General features: G+C 41.9%; 2 protein-coding genes across 2 annotated transcripts; both read left to right on the top strand.

The window, feature by feature from the left end:
• The first annotated feature begins 718 nt into the window (after nucleotides 1-718).
• LOC142456634 (olfactory receptor 2A7-like) lies at nucleotides 719-1,651 on the top strand. Its single transcript, XM_075557784.1, has one exon. The coding sequence runs from the start codon at nucleotides 719-721 to the stop codon at nucleotides 1,649-1,651; it is 933 nt and encodes a 310-aa protein (XP_075413899.1).
• Nucleotides 1,652-9,207: 7,556 nt separating this feature from the next.
• On the top strand, nucleotides 9,208-10,140 carry LOC142456633 (olfactory receptor 2A12-like). Its single transcript, XM_075557783.1, has one exon. The coding sequence runs from the start codon at nucleotides 9,208-9,210 to the stop codon at nucleotides 10,138-10,140; it is 933 nt and encodes a 310-aa protein (XP_075413898.1).
• Nucleotides 10,141-25,666: the final 15,526 nt, after the last annotated feature.

The following is a 25,666-nucleotide window of genomic DNA, read 5'->3' as shown; positions in this document are numbered from 1 at the left end:
CGCAGCATTTGTCCTTTTGCAACTAACTTCACTCAAGACAATGGTCTCCTGTATCATCGTGTCCTGAGGTGCTTTGTGTTTTCATCCTTGTGTTCCAGTGATGCCTATTATGCCCTGGTGTGCATCTCAATGTTCCTTTATCAGATTTTCCACCGTTGGGCATGAGGGCTGTTTCCAGCTTCTTGCTATTATGTACAGTGCTGCAGTGAACATGACAGTGCATGTGTCTGTCCGTGGCTCTTACTTCTTTAGGGAATTTACCTAGCAAAGGTATTGCTGGCTCCTGTGGGATTTCTATTGCCAATACTGCTTTCCACAATGTTGTACACATTTATAGATCCACCATAAGTGGATGAGAGTTCCAATCTCTTTGGATCCTCTCCAAAACTAATTGTTACTGTTGTTTTCAATTGGATTGTCATCCTTGGTGTAAGGTGATAGATGATTTTTCATTTGAATTTCCTCTCTCAAATGGCTCATAATCTTGAGTATTCTTTCATTTGTTTTTTGGCCACTTGGGTGTCATTTTAGATGGACTCTATGCATGTCCTTTTTCCACTTTTTAATTGTAATTTTTTACTGAGGTATTGGTGTTTTTATAGATTTTAGAGCAAGTGTTTCTGAAGAGTGAACACACACACTAAGTATCACAAGGGAAAACTAAGTCTGTTTTAAACAGTCTCTTAAACATTAACTCAATGTTCTCTTTCCTAGGGATATGGGAGACAATGTGACCGCCATCACAGAGTTCATCCTTCTGGGGTTCCCTCTCAGCTCATGGGTTCGGCTCCTCCTCTTTGGCCTCTTCTCCTTGTTCTACACCTTTACCCTGCTGGGGAACGTGGCCATCCTGGGGCTCATCTCGCTGGACCACAGGCTGCACACCCCCATGTACTTCTTCCTCTCCCAGCTGGCCATTGTAGACATGTCCTATGCCTGCAACACTGTGCCCATGATGCTGGTGAACCTGCTGAGTCCCAACACGTCCATCTCCACAGCTGGTTGCCTCACACAGACCTTCCTGTTCTTGACTTTTGCTCACACTGAATGTCTTCTCCTGGTGGTGATGTCCTACGATCGCTACATGGCCATCTGCCACCCGCTCCGGTACTCTGCCATCATGAGCTGGAGGCTCTGCATCACCCTGGCAGTGACTTCTTGGATTATAGGAGTTCTCCTCGCACTGGTGCACCTGGTGCTACTTCTGCCCCTGCCCTTCTGTGGACCTCAGAAAATCAATCATTTTTTTTGTGAAATCATGGCAGTTCTCAAACTCGCTTGTGCAGATACGAGGATGAATGAAGTCCTGGTCTTGGCCGGGGCAGTGTCTGTGCTGGTGGGACCCTTCTCCTCCATTGTGATATCCTACCTTCATATCCTGAGTGCCATCCTAAGGATCCAGTCCAGGCAGGGACGCCAGAAAGCCTTCTCGACCTGCTCCTCCCACCTCTGTGTGGTTGGACTCTTTTATGGCACAGCCATTATCATGTATGTTGGACCCAGGGATGGGAACCCCACGGAGCAGAAGAAATATCTCCTTCTGTTCCACAGCCTATTCAATCCTATGCTCAACCCCCTGATCTACAGTCTGAGGAACCAAGAAGTCAAAGCTGCTCTGAAGAGGCTGCTTGGAAAGGGGAGAGCTTCATGAAAGACTCACCGAATAATGAACATACTGAGTTTAGAAGATGGAAGGAACCATCTCATCCAATACCCAATGCACGGGCACAGACGCTCCAGGGAAAACTTTTAATCTTGACTTCTTCCTATGGACACTTCCCAAGAAAGCTCACTTTGTTCTCATCGGAACTAAAGTTCAGTACTGCACAAGAAAATAAAAATATGCTACAACCCACTACATTGAGTGTACACTTTAAAAGTGATTGCCAATACCGTGTAATAGTATTGTGTTTTGCTCTTTTGTTCTGTAAGCGAGACTTGTAGACAAAAGATGATGCCAATACCATGTAATAGTATTGTGTCTTGCGCTTTTGTTCTGTAAACAAGACTTGTAGACAAAATTGAATAGAATAGAGTAAGGCACTGAATATGAAAACATTTAAGATATAGATTTTGATAACTTACTATTTAAATAATTTTTATTTAGAAACTGTCATCTCTTTTCAAAATGTTTTCATTAAAGATGTTTGTATGTATTGATGCAATAATCCATGATGATTTTTAGAACATAACCTAATTAGGAGGAGCATAAGATATGATTCCAAGGGAAAGACAATTAACAAGTAATTTTAAAGCAGTATAATTTAAAAATCCTAACAGGATGTCAAGCTAACCAATATATTGGCATATTGGATGCATTTTCTCCATGATGAAGTTTTGAGCAGATTGGAAGGAAAACAGCGTCCTAGGAAAAACTACACTTTTCTTCTGGGTTTGATAACTAGTTTATCAGTGATATGATAATAAGTTTCTATCAAAAACAATTTAATTTTAAATTAAGAGGTTTTAGGTATGCTAAAATTATCATTTTTCATAAAGATGAAACACTAGATCTTAACTATGAAATATACAAAATAGTAAAGAAGTAGTGGGAAAGGAATTCAAATATATCTGTAGACACTTTTTGGTTTTCATCATTTTCCCAGGTTATAAACTTAATTGACTCTTGGGTCATACCACAATTGCATGTAATGGGAAGGTGCCATTGAGTCGATTCTGACTGATAGTGATGAGCCATAGAATGTCGTTCTCCACCATCTTCCTGATTGTTCTTATGGTGGAGCCATCATTGCAGTCACTGTGTCAGTCATCTTCTTGAGGACCTTCCTCAATTTCGCTACCCTTCTACTTTGCAAGGCAGGATGGCCTTCTCCAGGGACTGCTCTCTCCTGATCACACGTCTAAAGTACAGGAGACTAAGCCTCCCCATCCTGGTTTCTAAGGAGCATTCTGGGAGTACTTCCTCCAAGGCAGACCTGGTCATTCTGTTGGGAGTCCGCAGTGCCCACAATATGCTTTTACAGCACCACAAGTCAAATGCATCGGCTCTTCTCTTGACTTTCTTATTCAGTGTCCAACTATCACATGCACACGAGACAATTGACTATACTAAACAAATACTAATACTGCATAGAGTCAATATATTAATTTTTAAAATAAAGTCAACAAAGGGTCCCCCCTTTTTTATTAGCTGAGATTGAATATGTACATCATATATTTCTGTTCAATCACATCAAGTGGAATTTAAAATGGCTGCTACAATCAGTTTCCAAGCATTTTTTTTCTCCATGGGCTTCTTGACAACATCACCCTGTTATCCCTCATTCTACTTGCTCTCCCTAGAGGTGCATCAATGCTGGATTTCATAGACCCCAAAATGGAAACGCATGTACCACAGCTTCTAGAGTGTGACCTCCAGTGACATAACACCTCTGAGATACACTCTAATATAAACAAACAAATACACAACAATACAAACAGAAAATTTTGGAAACCAGATCAGGTTCAGCCCACATCATAGGAGGTTTTTACTGACAAGTTTTCAACTGTTCAGGTCAGATTTATGTCTTTTATCTTCTACACTCCTTTCCCCAAGCACTTTGTTTAGGGACCACTTTCCTCCCGTCCCTCAGGGGGAATTATCGAGGGGCATATTTCCCACGTAGTGCCACAAATGAATCTTGGCCTCCCACTGTCATCCATCACCTTCTGAGCACTGGATGCTCAAAATTTAGGCTCTAATACTGCTCCCTCCTTCGACTTCGGATTGTATGCATTCCAATCCTTCAGTGACTGCTGATGGGGTGCTTCTTCCATGTGGACTTAGTTTGTTAAGTTAGAAAACAAAATATAACTAACCTATAATCTCTCCCCAGGAGATGCACTTTAGGTTCAAGCACATTAGGTGGACCGTCAGTGAAAAGATAGAAAAGGCGATACTCTGCAAACTGTGACAAAAGAGAGCTAGAGCAGCTATCCTCTTATTTATCAAATACAGACTTAAAGGCAATTGTTACGGTAGACACCAAAGGCTGTTTTGTAATGATCAAAAGGTTAATCTATTATGAATATCTAATACTTATGACCATATGCTCCAGAAAATAAAGCCTCAAAATACATGAACAACAAAAACAAAACAAAACCAAGCAGAATTGAACAGAAAACAAACTATTCAACCAGAATTCTTGCAATCATACAAAGAATGTCCTCTTACTGCAATAAAAACAAAGTGATCCTATTTATGACAGAATGAAATTTGGAGAATTTACAAATATATAAACTAAACAATCCAAAATGTTTAATACATCTCTCTCTGGTGGTATAGTGGTTAAATGCCTGGCTGCTAACTTAAAAGTTGGCATTTCAAATCCACTAACCACTTTGGAAGAAAGATTAGCTTCTGTAATGATTTCCATCCTTGGAAAACCCTATGGGACAGTTCTCCCCTGTCCTATAGGCTTACTATGATGGAAAATCAGTGTGGCAGAGTGAGTTAAAATATTTAGTGGAACAAAGAATAAATCATACAGGAAGTTAAAAAATGCTTCAGGGTAAATTAAACTAAAAACAACCTAACCTAACTTAATGGATTGCATATAAGCTATTAATGCTGCTATTGAAAAAAAAGAATTACTTTCCTCTTGACCCACTATCATGTTCAGCCTTCATTCAGGTTTAAGTAATTCCTCTGGGTTACATTGCCCAGGCATCCTACGCCCTCCTTGCCATTGAGGAAAGTAAAAGGAAATAGAGGAAAGAACTAAGAGGCGAATGGGCACTCATAGAGATCTAAATACAAGCATGTACATATATAAATATATTTTTATATAACGATAGGGAAATAGCTCTATGTACATATACTTATATGTTAAGTATTAAGGTGTCATATGGACATTGGGCCTCTACTCAAGTCCCTCCTCAACACAAAAACACTTTGTTCTAATAACCTGGCATTTTGTGATGCTCATCTTCCTGACATGATCACTGAAGACAAATGTGTGCATAAGCAAATGTGGTGAAGAAAGCTGGTGGTGCCCAGCTATTCAAAGATATAGCATCTGGGGTCTTAAAGGCTTGAAGATAAACAAGTGGCCATCTAGCTGAGAAGCACCAACATCCACATAGAAGAAGAACACTAGCCTGTGTGATAATGAGGTGTCGATAGGAATCAGCTATCTGGCATCAAAGACCCAAAACAAAAAAACATATCAATGTGAATGAGGGGGAGTGTGGAGTGGAGACCCAAAACCCATCTGTAGACAATTAGACATCCCCTTACAGAACAAGCACAAGAAAAAGACGAGCCAGTCAGGGTGCAGGTCAGCACTGATGAAACATACAACTTTCCTCTAGTTCTTTAATGCGCCCCGCCAACTATCACGACCTCAAGTATACCTTACAAATCCAACTGGACCAGAGCATGTACACAGGTACAGAGCTAGATACACAGGGATCCAGCACAGATAACCCCCTCAGGATCTATAATGAAAGTAGTGATACTAGGAGGGTAAAGTGAAGGTTGGGGGCTAAATGGGGAACTGATCACAATGATCTACATATAACCCCCTCCCAGGGGGGCAGACAACAGAAAAGTGGGTGAAAAGAGACATTAATCAGTGTAAGACATGAAAAAAGAATAATAATTTATAAATTATAAAGGGTTTGTGAGGGCGGGAGGAGAAAAATGAGGAGCTGATACCAAGGGCTCAAATAGAAAGAAAATATTTTGAGAATGATGATGGCAACAAATGTACAAATGTGTTTGACACAATGGATGGATCTATGGATTGTGATAAGAGCTGTATGAGCCCTCAATAAAATGATTTTTAAAAGAAGAATCAAATTACTTCACCTACTACATTCAAAAACTAGAAAGAGAACAAACTGAAAATAATTCAAGTAGAGGAAGAAAATTACACGACCTAGTGAAAATAAATGGATTTGAAAATGTGAGAATAGGGCAAATAGCACCACTATTTGATCTTTTGAAAAGTACAGCAAAATTGTGAAAACTGTAGCTACACTAAGAAAGGAGAGAGAAGACTCAAATGAATAAAATTAGGAATTGTAGAGATGACATCAGGGAAACATGATTGTAGAGAATAACAATAGTTATGTTGTAGGAAATTAGATTACCTAGATAAAATGGATGGGGCCTGGTGGTGCAGGGGTTAAGCACTGAGCTACTAATTACGAAGTTGGTGGTTCACACCCAACAGCTGCTTCTCTGGAGAAAGATGAGGCTGTCATCTTCTGTGAAGACTTATTACAGCCTGGTTCTACTCTGTCCTATAGAGTTGCTGAGTCAGGATTGACTTGATGGAACTAACTAGGTTTTCATAGAAAAGGAGGATTAGCTCGATCCTAGGAACACACACACACACGCGCGCACACAACTTACAGATGATAAACAAATACAATAAGATTCAAAGACAAAAATCTAACATTTAAGATGCTATATGTAAAAATGTTCATGAGGATGAGGAACATATCTATGTGCATATATTCATAAGTTTAGTATTAAGGTAGCAGATAGACATTGGACCTCCACTAAAGTACTCCCTTAATGCAAGAATACTTTCTTCTATTAAATTGGCATTCCATGATGCTTACTTACCTGACATGATCACTGAAGACAGAGTGGGTGCATAAGCAAATGTGGTGAAGAAAGCTGATGGTGCCTGGCCATCAAAAGATAAAGCAGCTAGGTTCTTAAAGGCTTGAAGGCAAACAAGTGGCTAGCTGGGTTAAATAGTTTTTAATGAATTATATTCATTTAATTTTAGTAATTTAAATAATAATTAAATGAAATTATTTTTATTATTTATTAAATAAATAAAACAAAGTTAAATGGATTTTAAAATATCTCAGTCATTCATGGTTATGCATCTGTCTCCTGCTATGTGAATGCAGACAAATCATTTGGAATCTAACTTTAATTTAACACATAAATTCTTACAACAGAAAGCTTAGGAGATTTCCCCTATAAGTATCGAGAATGTATTGGGGGGAGGGAAGGATAAAGAATGGAACAATGAAGGAGTGACTAGAAGTTTTAGGAAGGTAGACATGTCCATGGGAATAATAAACCTCCATCAGTTCTAAGTTATAAAAAATATTTACAATGGAGAATTCTGGTAATTCATTCACAGCAACAGATTTAATGAGACAAATCTATATCTCTTCCTTGGGAGTAATAATTCTTTTGAGTTACCTTAACTAGCACCTCGGGGAGACGAACGTATTGCATCATGACAAAATACATAAAGTATGTATGGCTTGTAGCAGATAAAATTCATGCCAAGATCCTTCAGAGTATGAACATCCCTCCATTCTTCCTGAGCTCTCACTTTCCTGCATCAACACAAACAGGATGACAAACTGGACAGCCGGGAGGAGGTGGGCAGTTTCCACGCTGTCTGGTGAGCCTGCCAGGGAATGGTGGGGTGTCTCTTCATGGTCTGCCCCCTGGATTCCTTAGTAGATCTTTGGGGAATAGAGGTGGGTCTTAGTTGATCTCCATCGAGTTGCCTCCTCACCACCCCATGTGCCCTGACCTTCTTATCAGGAGAGGAAAGGGCATCAGCAAAGGTCCACTGGATCTTCTTCAGGGCTGGGAGCATGCAATGCCACTCCGAGGTTCTCAATCTCTGCATGTTCCTGTGGACTCAGGCCCAATTTGGGAAAAATACAAGAAGCTGTCCCTCTGTGTATAAGTCATCATATACACTGATTCTAATTTTTCTCTACAAGTCTAAGTCCCTGGTTAAATAGTGCTAGTGAGCACCAAGGCTCGGAGCGTTGGGCCTTTTAGTATCAAGTATGTTTCTGTAGGGAGCACAGGTGTCATCGTGGTTACGAGTGGGCTGTTAACCATAAAGTCAGCAGTTTGAAACCACCAGTCTCTCCGCTGGAGAAAGAGGTTTTTGTTTTTTCCTCCTACTTCTACAGAGTTACAGTCTCCGAAACCCAAAGGGACCTTATCTTATAGGGTTGCTGTGAGTCAGCATTGATTCAGTGGCAGTGAATATTTTTTTTGAGTTGTGTTATTTCCAGATCAAAGAAGCTTCTTTCTATTAGAATTTGTTTGTTTGTTTGTTTAAGCCTTCTTTGGGAACTGGAAGCTGAAAGTGATCATCTTGTTGTGTTTACCCCTATAGTTACTACAGACCATCTACTCTCTGCCGATTGGTGTTTGGTGTGATATCGATACTGCCATGACCAGTTAATAGAGGCGCAGAAACTCATTTTTCATTATTGTATTTTCATTTCTTTTGTTGTTGTGGAGGCTGATGGTTCCATTGTCCATGAAGTTTCCATTTTCCTTCACTCTTCTTTCCTTAACACAGTGAAAGACCAATAGCTTCACCTTACAGAGCTGCTGCTCACAGCTTTGAAGGCCCCAGTCACTACTTACCAAGGTTGGAGGTAGGACATTGTTTTGCTGGACTGTGTTACTGGCACTTTTCCATATTTCCTCTTCAACCTCATTCACTGCCATGGAGTTGATTCTGACTCATGCAACCTGATAGCACACAGTGGACCTGTCCCCTGGGATTGTGAGGGGAACAGAAATCTCATCTTCCCCATCATCTTGTAGCTTTGAACTGCTGACCTCGGTGTCAGTAGTCCACTGTGTAACCCTCTATGTTGCCAAGGCTCTTCCTCCTGGTCTTAGGACAACTAAATTCTAGAATAATCTAGCAGAGAAATCTTGAGAAAGAAATTTAGCTTGGTGATGTTAGGCGGCTTCAAGCTGATTCTCACTCGTGGCAACCCTGTAAGACAGAGGAGAGGCTCCCAGCAGGGTGTCCTGGGCCGTGATCTTTATGTAAGCAGACTGCCAGGCTTTTCCTCCTCAGATCTGCTGGGGTTCAAATGGTCAGCCTTACAGTTAGTTAAAGCTCAACCATTGTGTACCATTGCTCCATAGTGACGACAAACATTCTATGAATGATCAGAAAACTATGAAGCAAAGTAAAAATATAAGTTATATAGATCAACAACACAAACCTGGAAGCTGGGTTGGACCAATGAATCACTCATTGTGGTCTCGAGTGAATTCTCACTGTAAAATGAGTATGTACATATGTATGTATGTATATACACATACATAATTAAATATATATCTTTAATTTTCCATTTTCTATCATTAGGATTACTGTGAATTGGAATCAACTCAATTGCCATGAGTATTCTTCAGCTTTGAATTTTCTGTAATAAGCACGTCATAGTCATCAAAAAGCCATGGGGAGCAATGAGACATGGATCACAGAAGTCACCCTGCTGGGCTTTCAGGTGGACCCCAGACTGAAGGTTTTCCTCTTTGGGATATTCTTGCTATTTTACATCCTCACCATGATGGGAAATGCGACCATCCTAGGGCTCATCTGGCTGGACCCCCGACTGCACAGCCCCATGTACTTCTTCCTCTCACACTTGTCCATCATTGACATGTCCTATGCCTCTAGCACTGTCCCCAGGATGCTTGAAAACCTCGTGATGCAGAAGAAAACTGTAACCTTTGGTTCATGTATACTTCAGACATATTTCTATATGGTTTTTGGTCACACTGAGTGCATGGTGCTGGTGGTGATGTCCTATGACAGGTACGTGGCCATCTGCCACCCTCTCCAATACATTGTCATCATGAACTGGAGAGTGTGCACTGCTCTGGCCAGCATTTGCTGGGTGTTCAGCTTCCTCTTGATTCTCATCCACATCGCCCTCCTTCTGAGGCTCCCCTTCTGCGGTCCACAAACCATCAACCACTTCTTCTGTCAGATCGTGTCAGTATTGAAACTGGCCTGTGTGGACACCAGACTCAACCGAGTGGTCCTCGTCATTGCTTCAGTGAGCATCCTTGTGGGGCCCCTCTTTCTGGTGCTGGTCTCCTACACCCGCATCCTCTTTGCCATCCTGAGGATCCAATCCAGAGAGGGACGCAGAAAGGCCTTCTCCACCTGCTCCTCCCACCTCTGCGTGGTTGGGCTCTTCTTTGGTAGTGCCATGGTCATATACCTAGCCCCCAAGTCCAGCCATTCTCAAGAGCAAAGGAAGGTTTTATCTTTGTTCTACAGCCTTTTCAACCCAATGCTGAACCCAATGATCTACAGTTTGAGGAACGCAGAGGTGAAGGGCGCCCTTCGGAGAGTGCTGTGGAAGCAGAGAGCAGTGTGAGGGGGTTTGAATATCCCGAGTGTGTGAGCGTGGTCCTCATGATTCCGTGTTCCTGCACGCCATTGAAACCTCATCACTTACCATCCTCTTACTTGATATCTTTAGATTTTACAAAATAAGAAAAAGGATCTTTCTGTTAAGCCCTTTTAGCTGTTGTCTTCTGTAACTTGAAGGTAAACATATTCTAAATAATACAAGAAATACATAATATGAGGGGTTACCCCCTCCCCAAAAAACTGGAAGATCATTCTGTAGGGTGAAACTTTTGTAGTATGTTTTTGCTGCTAGGTAAGCATCAAGCAACTCACTCTGAGTTAGTGCACCCAGTGGTGTCAACTGGGAAGGTTCTCTCTGGTCACAGTGGATTTTTTCATGAAAGCATTTTTGCTTGTACCTCATTTTTTTGTGACAACTGATTTAAGAGACCATGTGAGGTAATGAAATTATGCTTCCTGCTCTGGAAAAATGCCACAGAAACTGTTGAGATGTTGAACACAGCTTTCAAGGAGAGCTCTATGGGAAAAACTCAAGTGTGCGAGTTGTTTGCACATTTCAAAAAACAAACAAACAAACAGATGAAATATCAACTGATGACAAACCTTGTTCTGGATGTCTATCAACTTTCCAAATGGATGAAAAATGTTGACAAAATTCAGGTACATGTGCTCAAAGACTGAAAACGGGCCATTGAAGAGATGGGTAAGTTATCTGGACTATCTTGAAGCATAGTTCAGTGAATTTTAACAACAAAAAAGACCTGATTTGTGGGGGACTGGTTTTACCATTCATGACAATGCAACTGCTCATGCAGCCATCTCAGTGCACCAGTTTTGGGCAAAAAATAGCATGCCTCTTTTACCCCACACACCTTACTCTCCTGACCTCACTTCATGTGACCACTTTTTTGCTTCCATGAATAAAGAGGGACATGAAAGGACAGCTATTTGATGATGTGGAGAGGTGAAGGAATAAACAAAAATGAGGGAGGTGCTGTCAGCCATCCAAACAGATGAGTTTGGAAAATGTTTCCAAGAATGAAATTGCAGATGTATTCAATGTAATGGAGACTATTTTGAAGGTGATAAGGTTGTTTTTTATAAATTTTAAAAACATAACTTTGAAAAAAAATTGTTTTTAATGTGCTTATAGTCATTCTGTACATGTCTGTGTATGTTTCATATATGTTTACATGTGTGCATGTGTATATATCTTTTGCATGCAATAGCTCAAGAAACATACATGTGTGAAGTGCTAAAGGAAGCGAACGGACAGACCAGCTCTTTGTGGACCATCATTTCTGATGTAGGTTTAAACTGACAATGTGACTGTTCGACTTAAAGTCATCCAGGGAGGAAAGCAAAATGTGAAAAGCACAAGCTTTAATCATGTAAAAATAATACACTTAAAACAAACAAAAAATCCGGGAGATGTAGAAGCAAAGAGGATTGGTGGTCACATTTTAGAACATGAATTACCGGGATATAAAGCTGAATTATGTCATGCACAAATGACCCAGACTTTAATTTCTGGCAATGTGGAAGACTAGTAACCCTAACTCCTGCCATTATGTTGTAAGCAACTAAAACAAAAGTGTGTGTGTGTGTGTGTGTGTGTGTGTCTTTATAGGGTTGCTATAACAAAGTCCCACAAGCTGGGTGGCTTCAAACCACATGAGTGTTTTATCTCTCAGCCTTGGAATTCAGAAATCCAAAATGAGTGCACAGACTGGTTCCTGCTCCCTTGAAACCTGTAGGAGAGAATCCTCTGCCTCTTCCAGCTTCTGGTGCCTGTCTGCAATCTTTGCTGCTCCTTGGTCTCCGACTTTACCATTCTCACTTCTGTTTCCATTAAGACATCACTTTCTGGTGTGTCTCCCACTCTGTCCCTATATGATGAGGTCTGTCTCCCCTCTCCTATACAGATATCAGTTATTGGATTCAAGGTTCGCCTGAATCCAGTTTGACCTCATATTTAGTAACAACATCTGGAAAGATTTTATTTGTCAAATGAAGTCACATCCTGTGGTTTTTTGGGGAAACATAAATTGAGAGGGAAAGTGTGTATTTGTATATGTGAGTGTGTACATATGTAAAAGAAAGAACACAGCGTATAATCATGAGTACAAAGAGGGCCCATAATTTTTCTTTTAAAGGCATTAGAAAATACTATGAATATATTGTAAACAACTTTGTCATTCTATTAAAAATCTAGATGACATTGCAACTTCCTAGGAAAATAAAACATGAAAATTGAGCCCAAAAGAAACCAGAAACCCAAGCCATCCTAAAACCATTGCTGGAATTTAATCCACACTCTTCCCACAAAACATAACAGGCACAGGTAATGCCAATATAAGTTTTTTTTTGGGGGGGAGGGAGATAAACTTTCCAGGAAGATAATTCTTTATCAGTTCTAGTTCTGCTGGCTGAAATTGATCAACATACATTGATAATCACTTGAAAATGAAATTCTGAAGTTGGAAACAAAGAAGGATCCATAGTTAGAACCATCAAAGAAGAAGTGTTCCCAGTGGAACAGGTCGTGGGGGTCAAGGTCAGAGGCAATGCAGGCCATGCCAAACCAAGACCAGAGGCTGAAACAAGGAAACGGAGCACACAAGTGCCGACACCATGAGATTGTGAGGCAGCAGAGAGGGGGAGCTTCTTGCCTCACGAAGGCAGAGGCCAATGGACCAGGCAACTGAGAGGTAGAAGGCCAGGGAGGGAGCCGACCTGGTAGCCAGTTGAAGAGCGTTGTTACGTTGCTGCGTACCAATGACTGTCTCTTTAATGTTTTCTGCTCCTATCTTGTAATAACCTCTTTACTTCCCTAATAAATCCTTATAATTGTGATTGTTGTCTGTGTTTTTGTGTGGCTCTTGCAATGAATTACTGAGTTCAGCAAGAAAGACATCAGATAAAATAACATTGGGGTCTCAAAAGTTATTCCTAATAAAGGGATAAGAGGAAATTGGTTATTAAAGATACTATATTGGAATGATGGTTATAGAAGATCTAAACTTGAACAGTTTAAACTTTGTCAGTCGATGCGCTCTCTGATGCATGTTAGGCCTGATCTGGTTTTCAACACTTTCTATGCTAATTTATTTTTAGTTTTTTTAATGCTGGTGTTTATCTCTCATGTGTTTCATCATGGGATAACTCTTTAATTTTTGTTATATTTTTCTGTTTTTTAGTATATGAAACCCAGGGTTGATGAGACTATGGGGACAGCAAGTAGAATAAGGGATCCTGGGGGCTGCAGTGGTGGTGGTGGTGAATGGGCAGGGGTGAAAGGGAGCCGATGTCAAGGAGTTCAAAAAGGAAAAGGAGGTTTTGAAACGGATTGTGGTAGCAATTGTACATATCTGTATTAACACCCAATATAATGGTTTTGGAGGAAAAAATGACATAAAAAATAAGAAAGAAAGTAGCACAATGTGGAAGGAGCAGCTGGTGTGAAAACAGGAGGAAAAAAATGAAGATTGGAGATGTGTCTGACCATTGCCTGTGGCAATTGGCCTTGGGCTGGTGTGGACATCGAGTTTTCTTCTCCTGTGTTTAGCAGCAGGGCAGCTGTACCCGGTATCCGGCAATGAGTTTGGTTTCATTCTTTGGTTTAGCCAGAAAACATTGCATGCAACTTCTGCACTGGTTTTCCAGGCATGGTACTTTGTGAGGCAACAAGCCTAGCTCTCCTAATTAAGGACATCACATTCCACAAGCCAGCTTCTGGCCAAAGGCACTCAGCTTTACTCCCTCCTTGGGCCAGGCAGTCTGCCTTATAGTCTGGCTTTTGACTCTGTTGCTCTCCTCAGGCCCTGGGTGGAACAGTTCATTTCCTGGGGATCTCTGGGTCCAAAGGACATTCTGCACTCTTGGATCTTCTCTCTCTCTCTCTCTCTCTCTTTTATTAAAGATTAACTTTTTAATTAGGTGATCTTACAGATATCATAACATTCCATGGTTCAGTCACATCAAGATGTATGGCACGATTGCTACCACGAACAGTTTCAAAACATTTTCTTTCTTCTTGAACTCCTTGATAAAAGCTCCCCTTTATTCCCTCCCGCAGCATACCCCCCCCCAAGAACCCTTATTTAGTTAGTTATTTATTTAGCCAAATCTTACAAAATCCAAATATCCATTCACAGCAATTCTGTTATTCAATCCCATCAAATGTGGTTATACAGTCTCAATGCCATCAGTTCACTATCCCCACCCCTCTGTTCCTCTGCCCGCAGGTAACCATTGCTCCTGTCACTGTTTCTGAAGGGTTATCTATCTTGGCTTTCATGTACTGAATGATCTTAAATATACAAATGAGCATATGGAATTCTAACATGTTCAATGAGGTAAAACAAATTAAACCCATAATAGTAAAGGGGGAAGATATAGTAGAGAACTAGAGGATAGCTAAGTGGCTCATCAGTGTTATGCTACATCCTGGATTTATCATCCCTTTCATGTGGCCTTTCTGAGAAGGACTGTCTAAGAAAAAGAGGAAAGGAGAAAGAATGCGTATATTTCTATATGTATGAATATATGGAAATATGTCAATGTAAGTATACTTGTGTGTATATATATATATATATATATATATAAAGCAAGGAAGCAGATGGACTTTTGGCCTCTACTTAAAATTTATCTCAGTACAAGAATGTTTTCTTTCTAATAATGTAGTATTGTATGATATTCACTTTCCTGCCATGATCACTGAAAACAAGATGGGTGCATAAGAAAATGTGGTGAAGAAAGCTGAGGGTGCCCAGCTATTAAAAGATATAGCAGAAAAAAGTATCACCATGATAGACATACAACCCCACCTCTGGGGATGAACAACAAAGGCCATGGGGGAATGGAGACAGCAACCAGTGTAAAATATGAAAATAATTTATAATTTTTAAGGGGGCATGAGGGTGGGAGGGGGAGGTAAAAAAGAGGATCTTGTACCAAGGGCTCAATAGAAAGTAAATGTTTAGAAAATAATTATGGCAACATATGTACAAATGTGCTTGATACAATTGATGTATGGATTGTTATAAGATCTGTAAGAACCCCCAATAAAATGATCTTTTAATTAAAAATAGATATAACATCTGGGGTCTTAAGGGCTTGTTAAACAAGTGGCCATCTAGCAGGGAAGCAACAAAGCCCACGTGGAAGAAGCACACCAGCCTATGTGATCATGAAGTATCAACAAGAAAAGGTATCAGATTCAAAAACAAGGAACCAAATGGATGTGAAGGGCTGTGGATGTAGTAGAGGCCCCTTTTTTGCTCCTGAGATGGCTCGTTTTATTACCAGCAGGATGGCAAAATTGACCAAACTCTATGGTACAGGTCCAAGTTTATGAAATCACAATGAATGCTACTAACTATCTTTAAAAACTGAATCCTATCATCATCTTCCCCCACCTTCTCATACCCAGGACCATTAGGAAAATACCCAGTAGTTTGGTAAAAGTTGCAAAGGTTCAGACTAGAAAGACCATATCAAGTAAAACACTGCATCACAGAGAAGCTGGAGATGGGAATAACCAAACCATTTCTTTGGGGTAGAATAAAATGAAAACAAGTCCACAGGAGAACATATGACCCTGAACAAATCACACCTGAGTTAGAGACCCTCTTACATCAACAGAAGATAAAGTAGCTAAATAAGACAGAAGTCGTGATTAATAGAAAAACTTTAACAGATGATTCCAAAGGGCACCAGAGAAGAAAAAGTAAAGAATTAAATGAAATGTGAAAAGACCTAGAGGTAGAAAACCAAAGGAGAAAACAAGTTCAATATTTCTCAAATTGAAAGCACTGAGGAAAACTTCAAACCTTGAGTTGCAATATTGCCATAAGAATCATCAAAAGAGAATGAAAGCCATTTATAGATTGACTGTACCAGAAATAATTCATTTACATTCAACTATTTCAGAAGATTTCGTGTGATAAGGAACTGGTGACCTTGAAGGAAGAATTCCTAAGTGTACTGAAGGTACAGAAAAAACAGCAATGCTCCATGAGTTGACAGAGTAACAATTGGGATGTTGTAACAAGTGACTGTAACTCTGAAAGCACTCTTGTTTCTTCCAAGAAATTTGGAGGAAACCTAATTGGCCAAATGACTGAAAGAAATCAATATTTGGGTCCCTTCCAAAGGAAGGTGATCCAATGAAATACAGAAGTTTTCTGACAATGTTATTAATACCGTGCATGAGTAAAATCGTGATGATCATTCAAAAACAGTTGCAGCAGTACATCATCAGGGAGCAGCCTGACGTTCCAGCTGGATTCAGAAGGGTGTGTGGAACCAAGGATGCAATTAGACGAGTCAAACGAGTCTTGACTACAGTAGTGAACACCGGAAACATATTCGCCTGTGTTTCACTGACAGTGTGAACGGGATTTGACCGAGCATGCCCTAACAAATGATGGCAACCTTGAGAAGAATGAAAAATCTAGAGCACTTCACTGTACTTATGTGGCACCTGTGCACAGGGCAAGCGGCCGCCTTCAAACAGAACGAGGGGATGCGATAGGAACTTACATCTAGCCCGGTGTGTGTCAGGGTGATACCCTCTCAAGGTACTTGCTGACAATGGACAATATCAAGAAGGATGTGGCGTCAGGACTGGAGGAAGATTCATTCACTCCATGTGTCATGCAGAGGGCACAACCTTGCTTACTGAAAAGGAAGAGGAATTGGAACAATTGTTAATAAAGACCAAATACTACAGTCTTCACTATGGATTAAACCTTAACATAAATAAAACAAAAATCCTCACAACTGAACTAACAGACAACATCATGATGAATGGAAAATGTATTAAACTGTCGAGGATTACCCTGCAGCTATAGCTACAGAGAATGCCCGGGGAAATGGCAGCCAAGAAATTACAGGATGTTTTGCATCAGGAGAATGTGCCCCAAAAGAGCAAAGATGCTGCTTTGAGGACTGAGGTGTGCCTGATTCAAGCCGTGGTCTTTCCAATCGCCTCATGGACACGAGGAAACTGGACAATGAATACAGACCAGAGCAGAATGGATGCCTTTGCATTTTGACATTGCCTAAGAAACTGACTATTCCATAGACTGCCTGAAGAATGAACCAAGCTGTCTTTGAAGTAAGCTTCCTCAGATTTTATTTTCGGTGCCTGGGACATGCTACCAAGAGGGATCTGTCTCGGGAGAAGGACATCATATTTAGTAAGCAGAACAGTGACAAGAAGAAGATGCCCCTCAATAAGGCGGATTGACGCAGCGGCTGCCAGGATGGGCTCAGACACTGTAGTGATTGTGAGGTTGGCAAGGACCATGCAGAGTTTGACCCATTAGAAGTAGGGTTGCTATGCGTTCTGACTCTACTGGCGCCTCATAAAAACATCCCAAAGCAACAGTAATCAAAACAGCCTGGTACTGGCGTAAGTGTGGACGTATAACTCAGTGGGATGGAGCAGAGTCCAGAAACAAGCCCAGACAAAGAACCAGCTGATCTTTCACAAGTGTGCCATGTCATCCAGTGAGTCAGAACATTGTCTTGGGACAACTGGATTTTCACATACCAAAGAGTGCAGTTGACATATGACATATAAAAATTATCATAAAATAAGTCAGTGGCCTAAGTATAGGTAAGGTGGTTGGAGTTTTCATGTGAAGGCAAAAATCTCAATCATTGGTTCATTTGTTTAATGGGGAAATTTAGTAGAGGTTTAAGAGAGAAAAATATAAAACGATCACCAAAAGTGATTAGTCTAGACTAGGGCTATTTACTATTTTTTTCTCTAGGCCACCCCCAAATCTGGGTTAAAGTAATCTCAGTCGGGGGAGTGGGCGGGGCCAAGGGGAGTAATGGGGTTCCAAAGGGGTGTGGGCAGTGAGGACCTCATGGGATCCCAAAGGGGAGTAGGAGGAGACAAAGGGTGCCATGGAGACCCAAAGGGGTGTGGGCGCAGACTAGGGGCTTCAAGGGGTTTCAAAAGGGAGTGGGTGGAGAAACGGGGCATCATGCGGTTCCAGAGGGGAGTGACAAGGAGAGTCATGGAGTCCAAAAGGGGAGTGGACTGAGACAAGGGGAGATTCATGGAGATCCAAAGGGGAGTGTGCGGGATAAGTGGCTTCATGGGGTTCCAAAGCGGAGTGGGCGGAGAGAAGGGGCGTCATGCGTTCCAAAGTGGAGTGGGCAGTGACAAGGGCAGTCATGGAGTTCAAAATGGGAATGGGATGTAAAATAAATAAATGAAGTTTTTATCTCAGTCATTAAGGTTATGTATCTATTTCCAGCTATGCGGAGGCAGATGAACTACTTGGAGCAAAAATTTAATATCTAAATGCTTCAAATAGAAAGTTTAACAAAAGCTCCCCTGTAAATGCAGAGTATGTATTTTGAAATGTGGGGTTGAAAACGGGACAAAGAATTAGGGAATGGCTAGAAATTGTAAGGAGGATATGCCCAGGAAAAGGAATCCAGTCTCCATGAGTTCCAAGTTATAAACCATATTTGCTGCGGTGAGTTTTGGTGTGACATGAGCAATTTAAATGAGACAAATCTATTTCCCACACTAGGGAGGATATATCCCTTTGGGGGATACCTTAACAAGCTCCCTGGGGAGTCACACGGATAACATGATGAAATCTTAACCTTTCCATAAGTGGAACAGAGAGGATGGCATAATTACAGAACAATACTCAGTGAGTACAGATACTAGGGGACTGTCCTATGTGGACGCCATGAAGGATGGCTTGTAGTGCATGGAATTCATGCCAAGATCCTTCAGATTAGGCACTCACCTCTGTTCTTGCTGAAGTCGGGCCTCTCTGTAGCAGAGCTAACGGGTGGACAAAGCTGGGCAGCCGCGAGCAGGTGGGTAAGTTCCGCACTGCTTGCTGGGCACGCCATGGAAGGTGTGGTCAGGTCGGGCTCCTCAACATGTCTCTGCAGAACAGATTCACCTTAAATGATCAGCGTAAAAAGTTGCCCATACAGAAGCGAGCACAATTCAAATATGATGAAGGGAAACGTACCCGAGGCTAAACTATGCACACCCAATTTGTAGAAGGTTGAGTGGGACAGCGGGAGCCCAGAATCCATCTGCAGAGCATCTAGTCATACTAAGCCTCTGGCAGATCGAGTTTCGCCACAGGCGCGGGATGTGAGCAGCTTCACTATCAGACAGACTGTATATAATAAAATTGATTATGGTGAATCGAGCTATGGGATAATATGATATTTGGTTGCTTGGCCTCCCTCTTGACTCAACCTGAATTTGCTCTAAGCTTAAATATTTCTTGCTTATTCCACGACAGAAACACCTTTTCTGGCTTTTAAAAAAATGTTGCTGATGGTCTTTTCCTAGTATATATTTTTTTTCTTTCTGATCTGTTTTGGTTTCGATTTTTATTGTTTCTGTTACATTTCTCAGTGTGTGAAGCTAACAGAAACATAGAGACACCAACAGATAATTGGTTTATCTGGCAGGGGGTATTGGGAGTGGGGACTGGAATTGGGGCACAATAAAGGAATGTGGGAGCACTAGAACTGATTGTGATGATGTCATAGACAGATGATATGGATATGGATATAGATACCTTTGAAAAAGCGACTTAACTAGGGAAGTGGATCCTAACGTGAATTTTGTGTGAATAACATTATTTTTAAAAATTTGCGATCTATGAGGGAAAATACTGACCATCCAAATTCAACACCCTCGTGTCCGGTTCCATTTCTCAGGAGAGAAAGGGGGCCTCAGCAAGGTCCTGGAACCTGCTTCAGGACACATGCAGTTCTTTGGTTTTAGGCCCGACCTGCAGAAATACCATAGTTGTCACTTTGTATATAAGTCATCACTTAGGAAGATGAACGGTTTAAGGAAGAAGAGCCCAGGAGCTGGCAGAGACCATCAGCTTTAGAAAGGAAGAGAGAAACGTCCTCCCTGTGGACAGACTCCTCACACTCCGGTCCACGGAGTGCCATCTGGTACCCACTGTGTCCGGACAGAGGCCTCTAGCTCCTCTCCGTTCTGCCCTCCTGGTCACATTCCCGGCAATAGATGCACCCGGCTCTGTGCCACCTGACAGGCAGCTAACGGCCGCCCAGCCCTGCTTCCTACTTTACAAAGGAAGATGTCTTTCCTAGGGGAGCCCCTCTGTCTGACCCCAGTGCGAAATAAACTGACGACCATGCTCAATTATCTAATTTGAGGGAAGAGTTCTCTCTGTGAAATTTCCTATTAGAGAATAGCCTTATTAAATCTGTGCTCCATACCCAGAAATCCGCCACATCTTTGATAAATATATACATAAATGATGAATATATACATAAACAAATATACTAAATATGTTTGTTACATAGTTTAATATATATCACAATTATACTCTCTCATTACATTTGATAATCACATTTTAGGCTGCTTGGAGAAGTACTATTTGAAAAGTAAATACAATAACAGATTATTGCCACTATTTGAGAGGTGATCAGTCACAGCATTTCAAATAAAACAATTTTACAATGTGGCGTCGCTTTACAGCTGATTCTAACTCTATAGCATCCCTGTGAGACTCACTCTCACTGCCCCGGAGTCCAGTGCTGACTCATAGCGACCCCTGTGGGCTTCTGAGACTATGGGAGCAGAAAGCTTCAGCTTGCTTCCAGGGAGCAGCTGGTGGCTTCAAACTGCTGCCCATGAGGTTAGCTGCCCAATGAGTGACCCACGTCCCCACCGGGGCGCCTGTCTTTACAACAGCTTCCTCCATGTTCAATTACCTATTAGCTTTTTCAGGGCTTTACTTCTAGTTATTACACTAAAGGGTTTTTATATTCAGATTACCCTGACTTTTACTGTTTATAAAGAGTTGAAGATCAGCTAATAGATTACTAGAAAAACACTGTCAATAACATATTCCTTAGCTTCAAAGCAGTCAAAATCCACTAAGGTAGTATTTACGAAAATCAATTCTAACTAATTGCCATGATGCCAATTACAACTCATCGAAAGCGACGAGGACAGAGCAGAACTGCTCTTGAGCGTTTCCAAGGCTCTCCATCTTTATGGAGACGGCAGCCCCATCCTCAGACACCAGGCTTTCTCAGCAGCCACTCACTTTACACAGAGCCTCCAGGGCTGCTCCCTACGGTAACATTAGCTGTGAGAATCTCAGGGTTTCTTTCCTACAGCAAACAATCCTGTAGTCAGGACATGGAATCGGAAAAAGCACTAAGAGTTGTAAACATTTAAGACAAGAAAATGCTACACTGCTCTCAAGCTCACTCACTGCGGTCTTGTCAACTCTGACCCATAGACACCTATATTTTAGTAGCGTTCTTTTTTAAGTTATATATGAAAAAGAGTGTTAAAATATAAATATTGTTACTGAGTATCACAGAAGGTACGTCCTTATGTAACATACGAGGTGATAGTGTTCTGTTAACGCATGGTGGCGGGAGGACAAACAAACCAACTCCCTGTCTGCACATCGGTTTGGACTCGTCATCATCCTGTAGGAGAGGGTAGAACTGCTCCCGTGGGGCTACAAATCTGTCACTCTTTTCAGGAACAAAAAGCCTATCTTACTCCTACAGAGTAGTCGGTGGTTTTGAAACTGTACCATGCTTAAATTATATCAATTTTAGAAATTTCAAGCCTTTATGGAGCTTGGTTTGCAAACTATACCTGGTGACCAAGAGCAGCCACAGAGAGAGACAAGGAAGAGGGACAGCCCTCTGAGAGTCTAAGTCTACCAGCAACCACAAACCAGGCTACGCCATCAGGGTGCTCTTAGTGCAAGGAGAAAAGCTATAGGGACTTTGTTGAGTCTGTCGAGTTGTGAACATTCACATAGAAGGGAGAATAGACATTGAACCAAATAGCTAAGACCTGGTATGTATCAGACCAGGAATAGGAAGGGCACCAATGGCCACTGAAGAACCTTTCTGAAGGTCATGCTGATCTTAACCACCATCTGGTATTCATGCCTGGACTTGGATATACCATCAACGTGGGATAATGGCCAGGAGAATTATATTGATTTCCACTGGATGGATGACTCAGCATTTCTTGGGAGATTGATTAACCGTCATTGAATGGAAATATCTCAGGTGCTCTCCCCTGGTACACAACAAATAGGTTTGCCCGGTAGGAGGTAGCTGATGGCTACTTTGCACCTACAATGTGTGGCATTCACTCATTTGAGCTTTGTCTGGGAGTCAGTGTGTGCTTTTGGCTTTTTGAGTTGGCCATGATATTAGCCTGTTGACCCACCTCAAGTCCTCGCTGGCCTAATCAGTGACCCTTTGTGAGTGTAATAGTCATCAGAGTAAGTCCTTCTATTTTAGGCTTTTTTCACAATACTTGACACTACAAGGGGTCACATGATCCCTTGTATTTTCATGCAAAATCTAGTATCATTGTAACTTTCCACCAAAAAGCCCGTCATCCAATTCAGAGTTTGTTAGATCTGTATATTAACCTTATGGAAAATTCCAGACATGCAGCACAATACATTTATATCTCTCCATTTGGTATATTCTGATTGAATTGAGGATTTAAAAATAGCTTTATGAATTGTACTAACTCATCTCTAACATTTGAAAATTTTTGTGTTTACAAAATTGCTGGCTCATAGTATGAGTAATGTTTATTCCCACTATGAATAATGCTTATTTTTTCTTCATAAACCCTGTGATCTCTTCATATGCCTTACTGTTGGGCAGATGGTGCATTAATGCTAAGGTTCTTCCCCAATTCAGTCATGGGTAACACAGAAAAACTGAGATGGACTCCAATTTGTAATGTGTGGGAGAACTGGACCAGGAAAAAAACCGAAACATTGTGCACTGGTGGGTGCTCTTTTAGAAACTTAATCTTAGAATGTAGCAGCATGTGTATGCTGAAGGTTGTTGTTGACATTGCTGTCATTGTAGTAGGAATGCCGACCGAGTCACTTACAATGGGTGTCACAATCTACTTTCCTGACATTAGAACGCATCCCCTGCGTCAGGGCTCATATCATGGACATTCCAAGCCTTCTATCTGCAGGACTTCAACTCTTCATTTTCCCATTCTAATTACCACTGCATTTCACACTAATTGTGACACATCAGGTCTTTTTTTTTTTTATTTCCCTCCTCTGGGCATGGCTGACAGGCGTGCACTAGTTGAAGTCCCTGGGTAGTCATGCCACTGGGCACCTAAGGCTTGTTTGCACATTCCAAGGAGGGGCTTTGGACATTTTACTGTGAAGTATATTTCTGTAGCCTCCTGTGGACATATTTTTCAGATCAAAGTAGTGCCTTTGTATACGAATTTGGTTTAAGTCTTTTTGGCAGACTGGAAGCTGAAGTTGGTGGTGATGTTGGGTTCATCCTTATAGTTAGTCTTAGAGAGAATCTGCTATGTGCCAATTAGCACTTGGGTGTGATTTCAATATTGTCACGACTGGTGTGCAGAGGGCCTCCAAGCTGACAGGGAAGATGCTGAGCTGGCTTCAGGAGCTACACAAAGAGGAAGAGACACTGCTTGAGCTGAAAGCAGTATTTCACGACCAGCAACTGGCTCAAGGTGGAAGAGTTGGCCCTTCAGTCAACGATAAGTTCTAGGGGAGGACAGGAGTTGTTGTCTTCTCAGAATGCACCTGAAGTCACAAAATATGTTGGTGCATGTGGACAGTGAAGCGTCAGTCAACCGAACTGCACGGGAGTTGAGCTCAAGGAGCGGAGCTCTGGAAGAAGAGGAGCGAGCTGGCCCGCATGGAGTTGACCAGAACCCGACCAGCTGAAGAGAAGATAGTTGAGCCTGTGAACTGGTGTCTATTACCGCTGACTTTATGGACAGCCTATCCTGATTTTACTTTGCTCGTGGATGCGAACTCACAAGGTTTCCACTGGGGTGACGTTTCTTCACATCAGAGAAGAAGCTTGTCTCCTCAGAGCACTGGGTTGTTGTAAGTGGGCAGCATAGAAGTTGGATACCCTTGGGAGGATGAAGGCATGAAGTGGCTGGCTTATAAACTTCCATAGGTGAGGTAATATATTCATAGGATTATAAGATTAAGGTGCAGGTGTTCATTTAAGTGCAATTTTTAGTCATAGACTATTGTTCTGTTCACTTTAGAATATTATGCTTAAAAGAGACTGGCACATATTGAATCATGTGCATTTTTTGTTTATCCTGTTAGGTACAGATATGATTTTATTATTGCTTTGTTTAAAAATTATATATGACTAAAGATGGGGTAAACGTGTCAAGTTGACAAGGGGTGGTCTGGGGCAGTTACATAATCTACTGTAAATTTGTGAAGGGGTGGAGTCTAGCCAGTCAATCAGGTCCTAGCCATCGAGGCTTCTGTGTGGGCATGATCTTTTCCTCAGGATTATGGGAATTCCTGTCTTCCTCCCCGGAGGCGAGACACACACTGGCTCTCTGGTCTCCCTGCTGACAAGAAACATGGAGCTATGCTGATGGAGCCAGAGCCCTGCAGTTAGAGAAGACACGTGGAGACCCACACCAGTGCTGAGATACTTCCACCATCCCTGGCAAAAAATTGACGCTTATAAGAATCACTGAATATGCTGTAAAAATGTGATTCTAATTCAGTACATCTGAGGGTGGCAACATGCTCAGCAGGAGGCCAGACCAGTACAAACCAGTTCTCAGAACCAGCTGCCTTTAAGAGAACCACTGATGAGCTGATGAGCCCTCTAAGCACTTCAGGGCGGATTTGTCGGAAAGGCATGGAGAGGAGCACAGAGGGCAGCTTGCAGCCACACGCTGCTGCTTTTGTGCCCACCGTGGCATCCCCACATGGTGCCCCCGTAGACTGCTGTGTATGTGGTTGTTCTGTCTAGCTGGAGACATCACAGAGTGGTTGCTGGTACATGGACCCAAACTGGAAATTTGCCTCCAGAGCATGGAGAGTGCTGCGAGATGGGAGAAAGAATCTGTGGACTCCGGGATTGCAGCAAACGAGTGTGTCCGGAGAACTGCATGCGAGGCAGATCCCAGGCACCAGCAGGGGCAGTTATAGTCTCTGGCCCCCTGCCCCTCCCAGTGAGAGAGCAAGGGTTTCATAGCTCTGGTGAACAAAAGAGGCGCCTGGTGGCATAGAGTGGGTTTCGCCTTGGGCTGCAAACCCCAAGGTCAGTAGTTGAAAACCACCAGCAGCTCCAGGGGAGAAAGATGAGGCTTCCTACTCCCTTAAAGAGCTACCGTCTCAGAAACACATGGGGACAGTTCTACCCTGCCCTGCAGAGTCGCTCTGAGCCAAAAGAGACATGATGGCGGTTAGTTTGGTAGCTTCATACCAGGACTTTGCACCCTTCAGAAGTCGCACAAGCCGAGGTGGCTTTACCAAGTAGGAGAGGGGTGTTGGAAACAAGTAGCTGGGTTAGTTCTTCCTGTGGTAAAAGCAATGTGCCGATTACAGATAAGACGGGTGGGTTGCTTAGAACCCATCCCTGGCCTTAAAAGCAAGTGTGCCACTGAAGAACTCACTCTGGTGGGAGATTTAATGTGTGATGAAGGGATTGCAGCTATCGAG

Source organism: Tenrec ecaudatus, chromosome 9, assembly GCF_050624435.1.
Source record: "Tenrec ecaudatus isolate mTenEca1 chromosome 9, mTenEca1.hap1, whole genome shotgun sequence".
Classification (NCBI taxonomy): domain Eukaryota; kingdom Metazoa; phylum Chordata; class Mammalia; order Afrosoricida; family Tenrecidae; genus Tenrec; species Tenrec ecaudatus.
The sequence above is the reverse complement of the archived record's forward strand: the minus strand, read 5'-3'. Positions and strand labels throughout refer to the sequence as shown.

Excerpts from the sequence above, each read along its gene's own strand:
- LOC142456634 (XM_075557784.1), top strand. The coding sequence starts at position 719 with ATGGGAGACAATGTGACCGCCATCACAGAGTTCATCCTTCTGGGGTTC.
- LOC142456633 (XM_075557783.1), top strand. The coding sequence starts at position 9,208 with ATGGGGAGCAATGAGACATGGATCACAGAAGTCACCCTGCTGGGCTTT.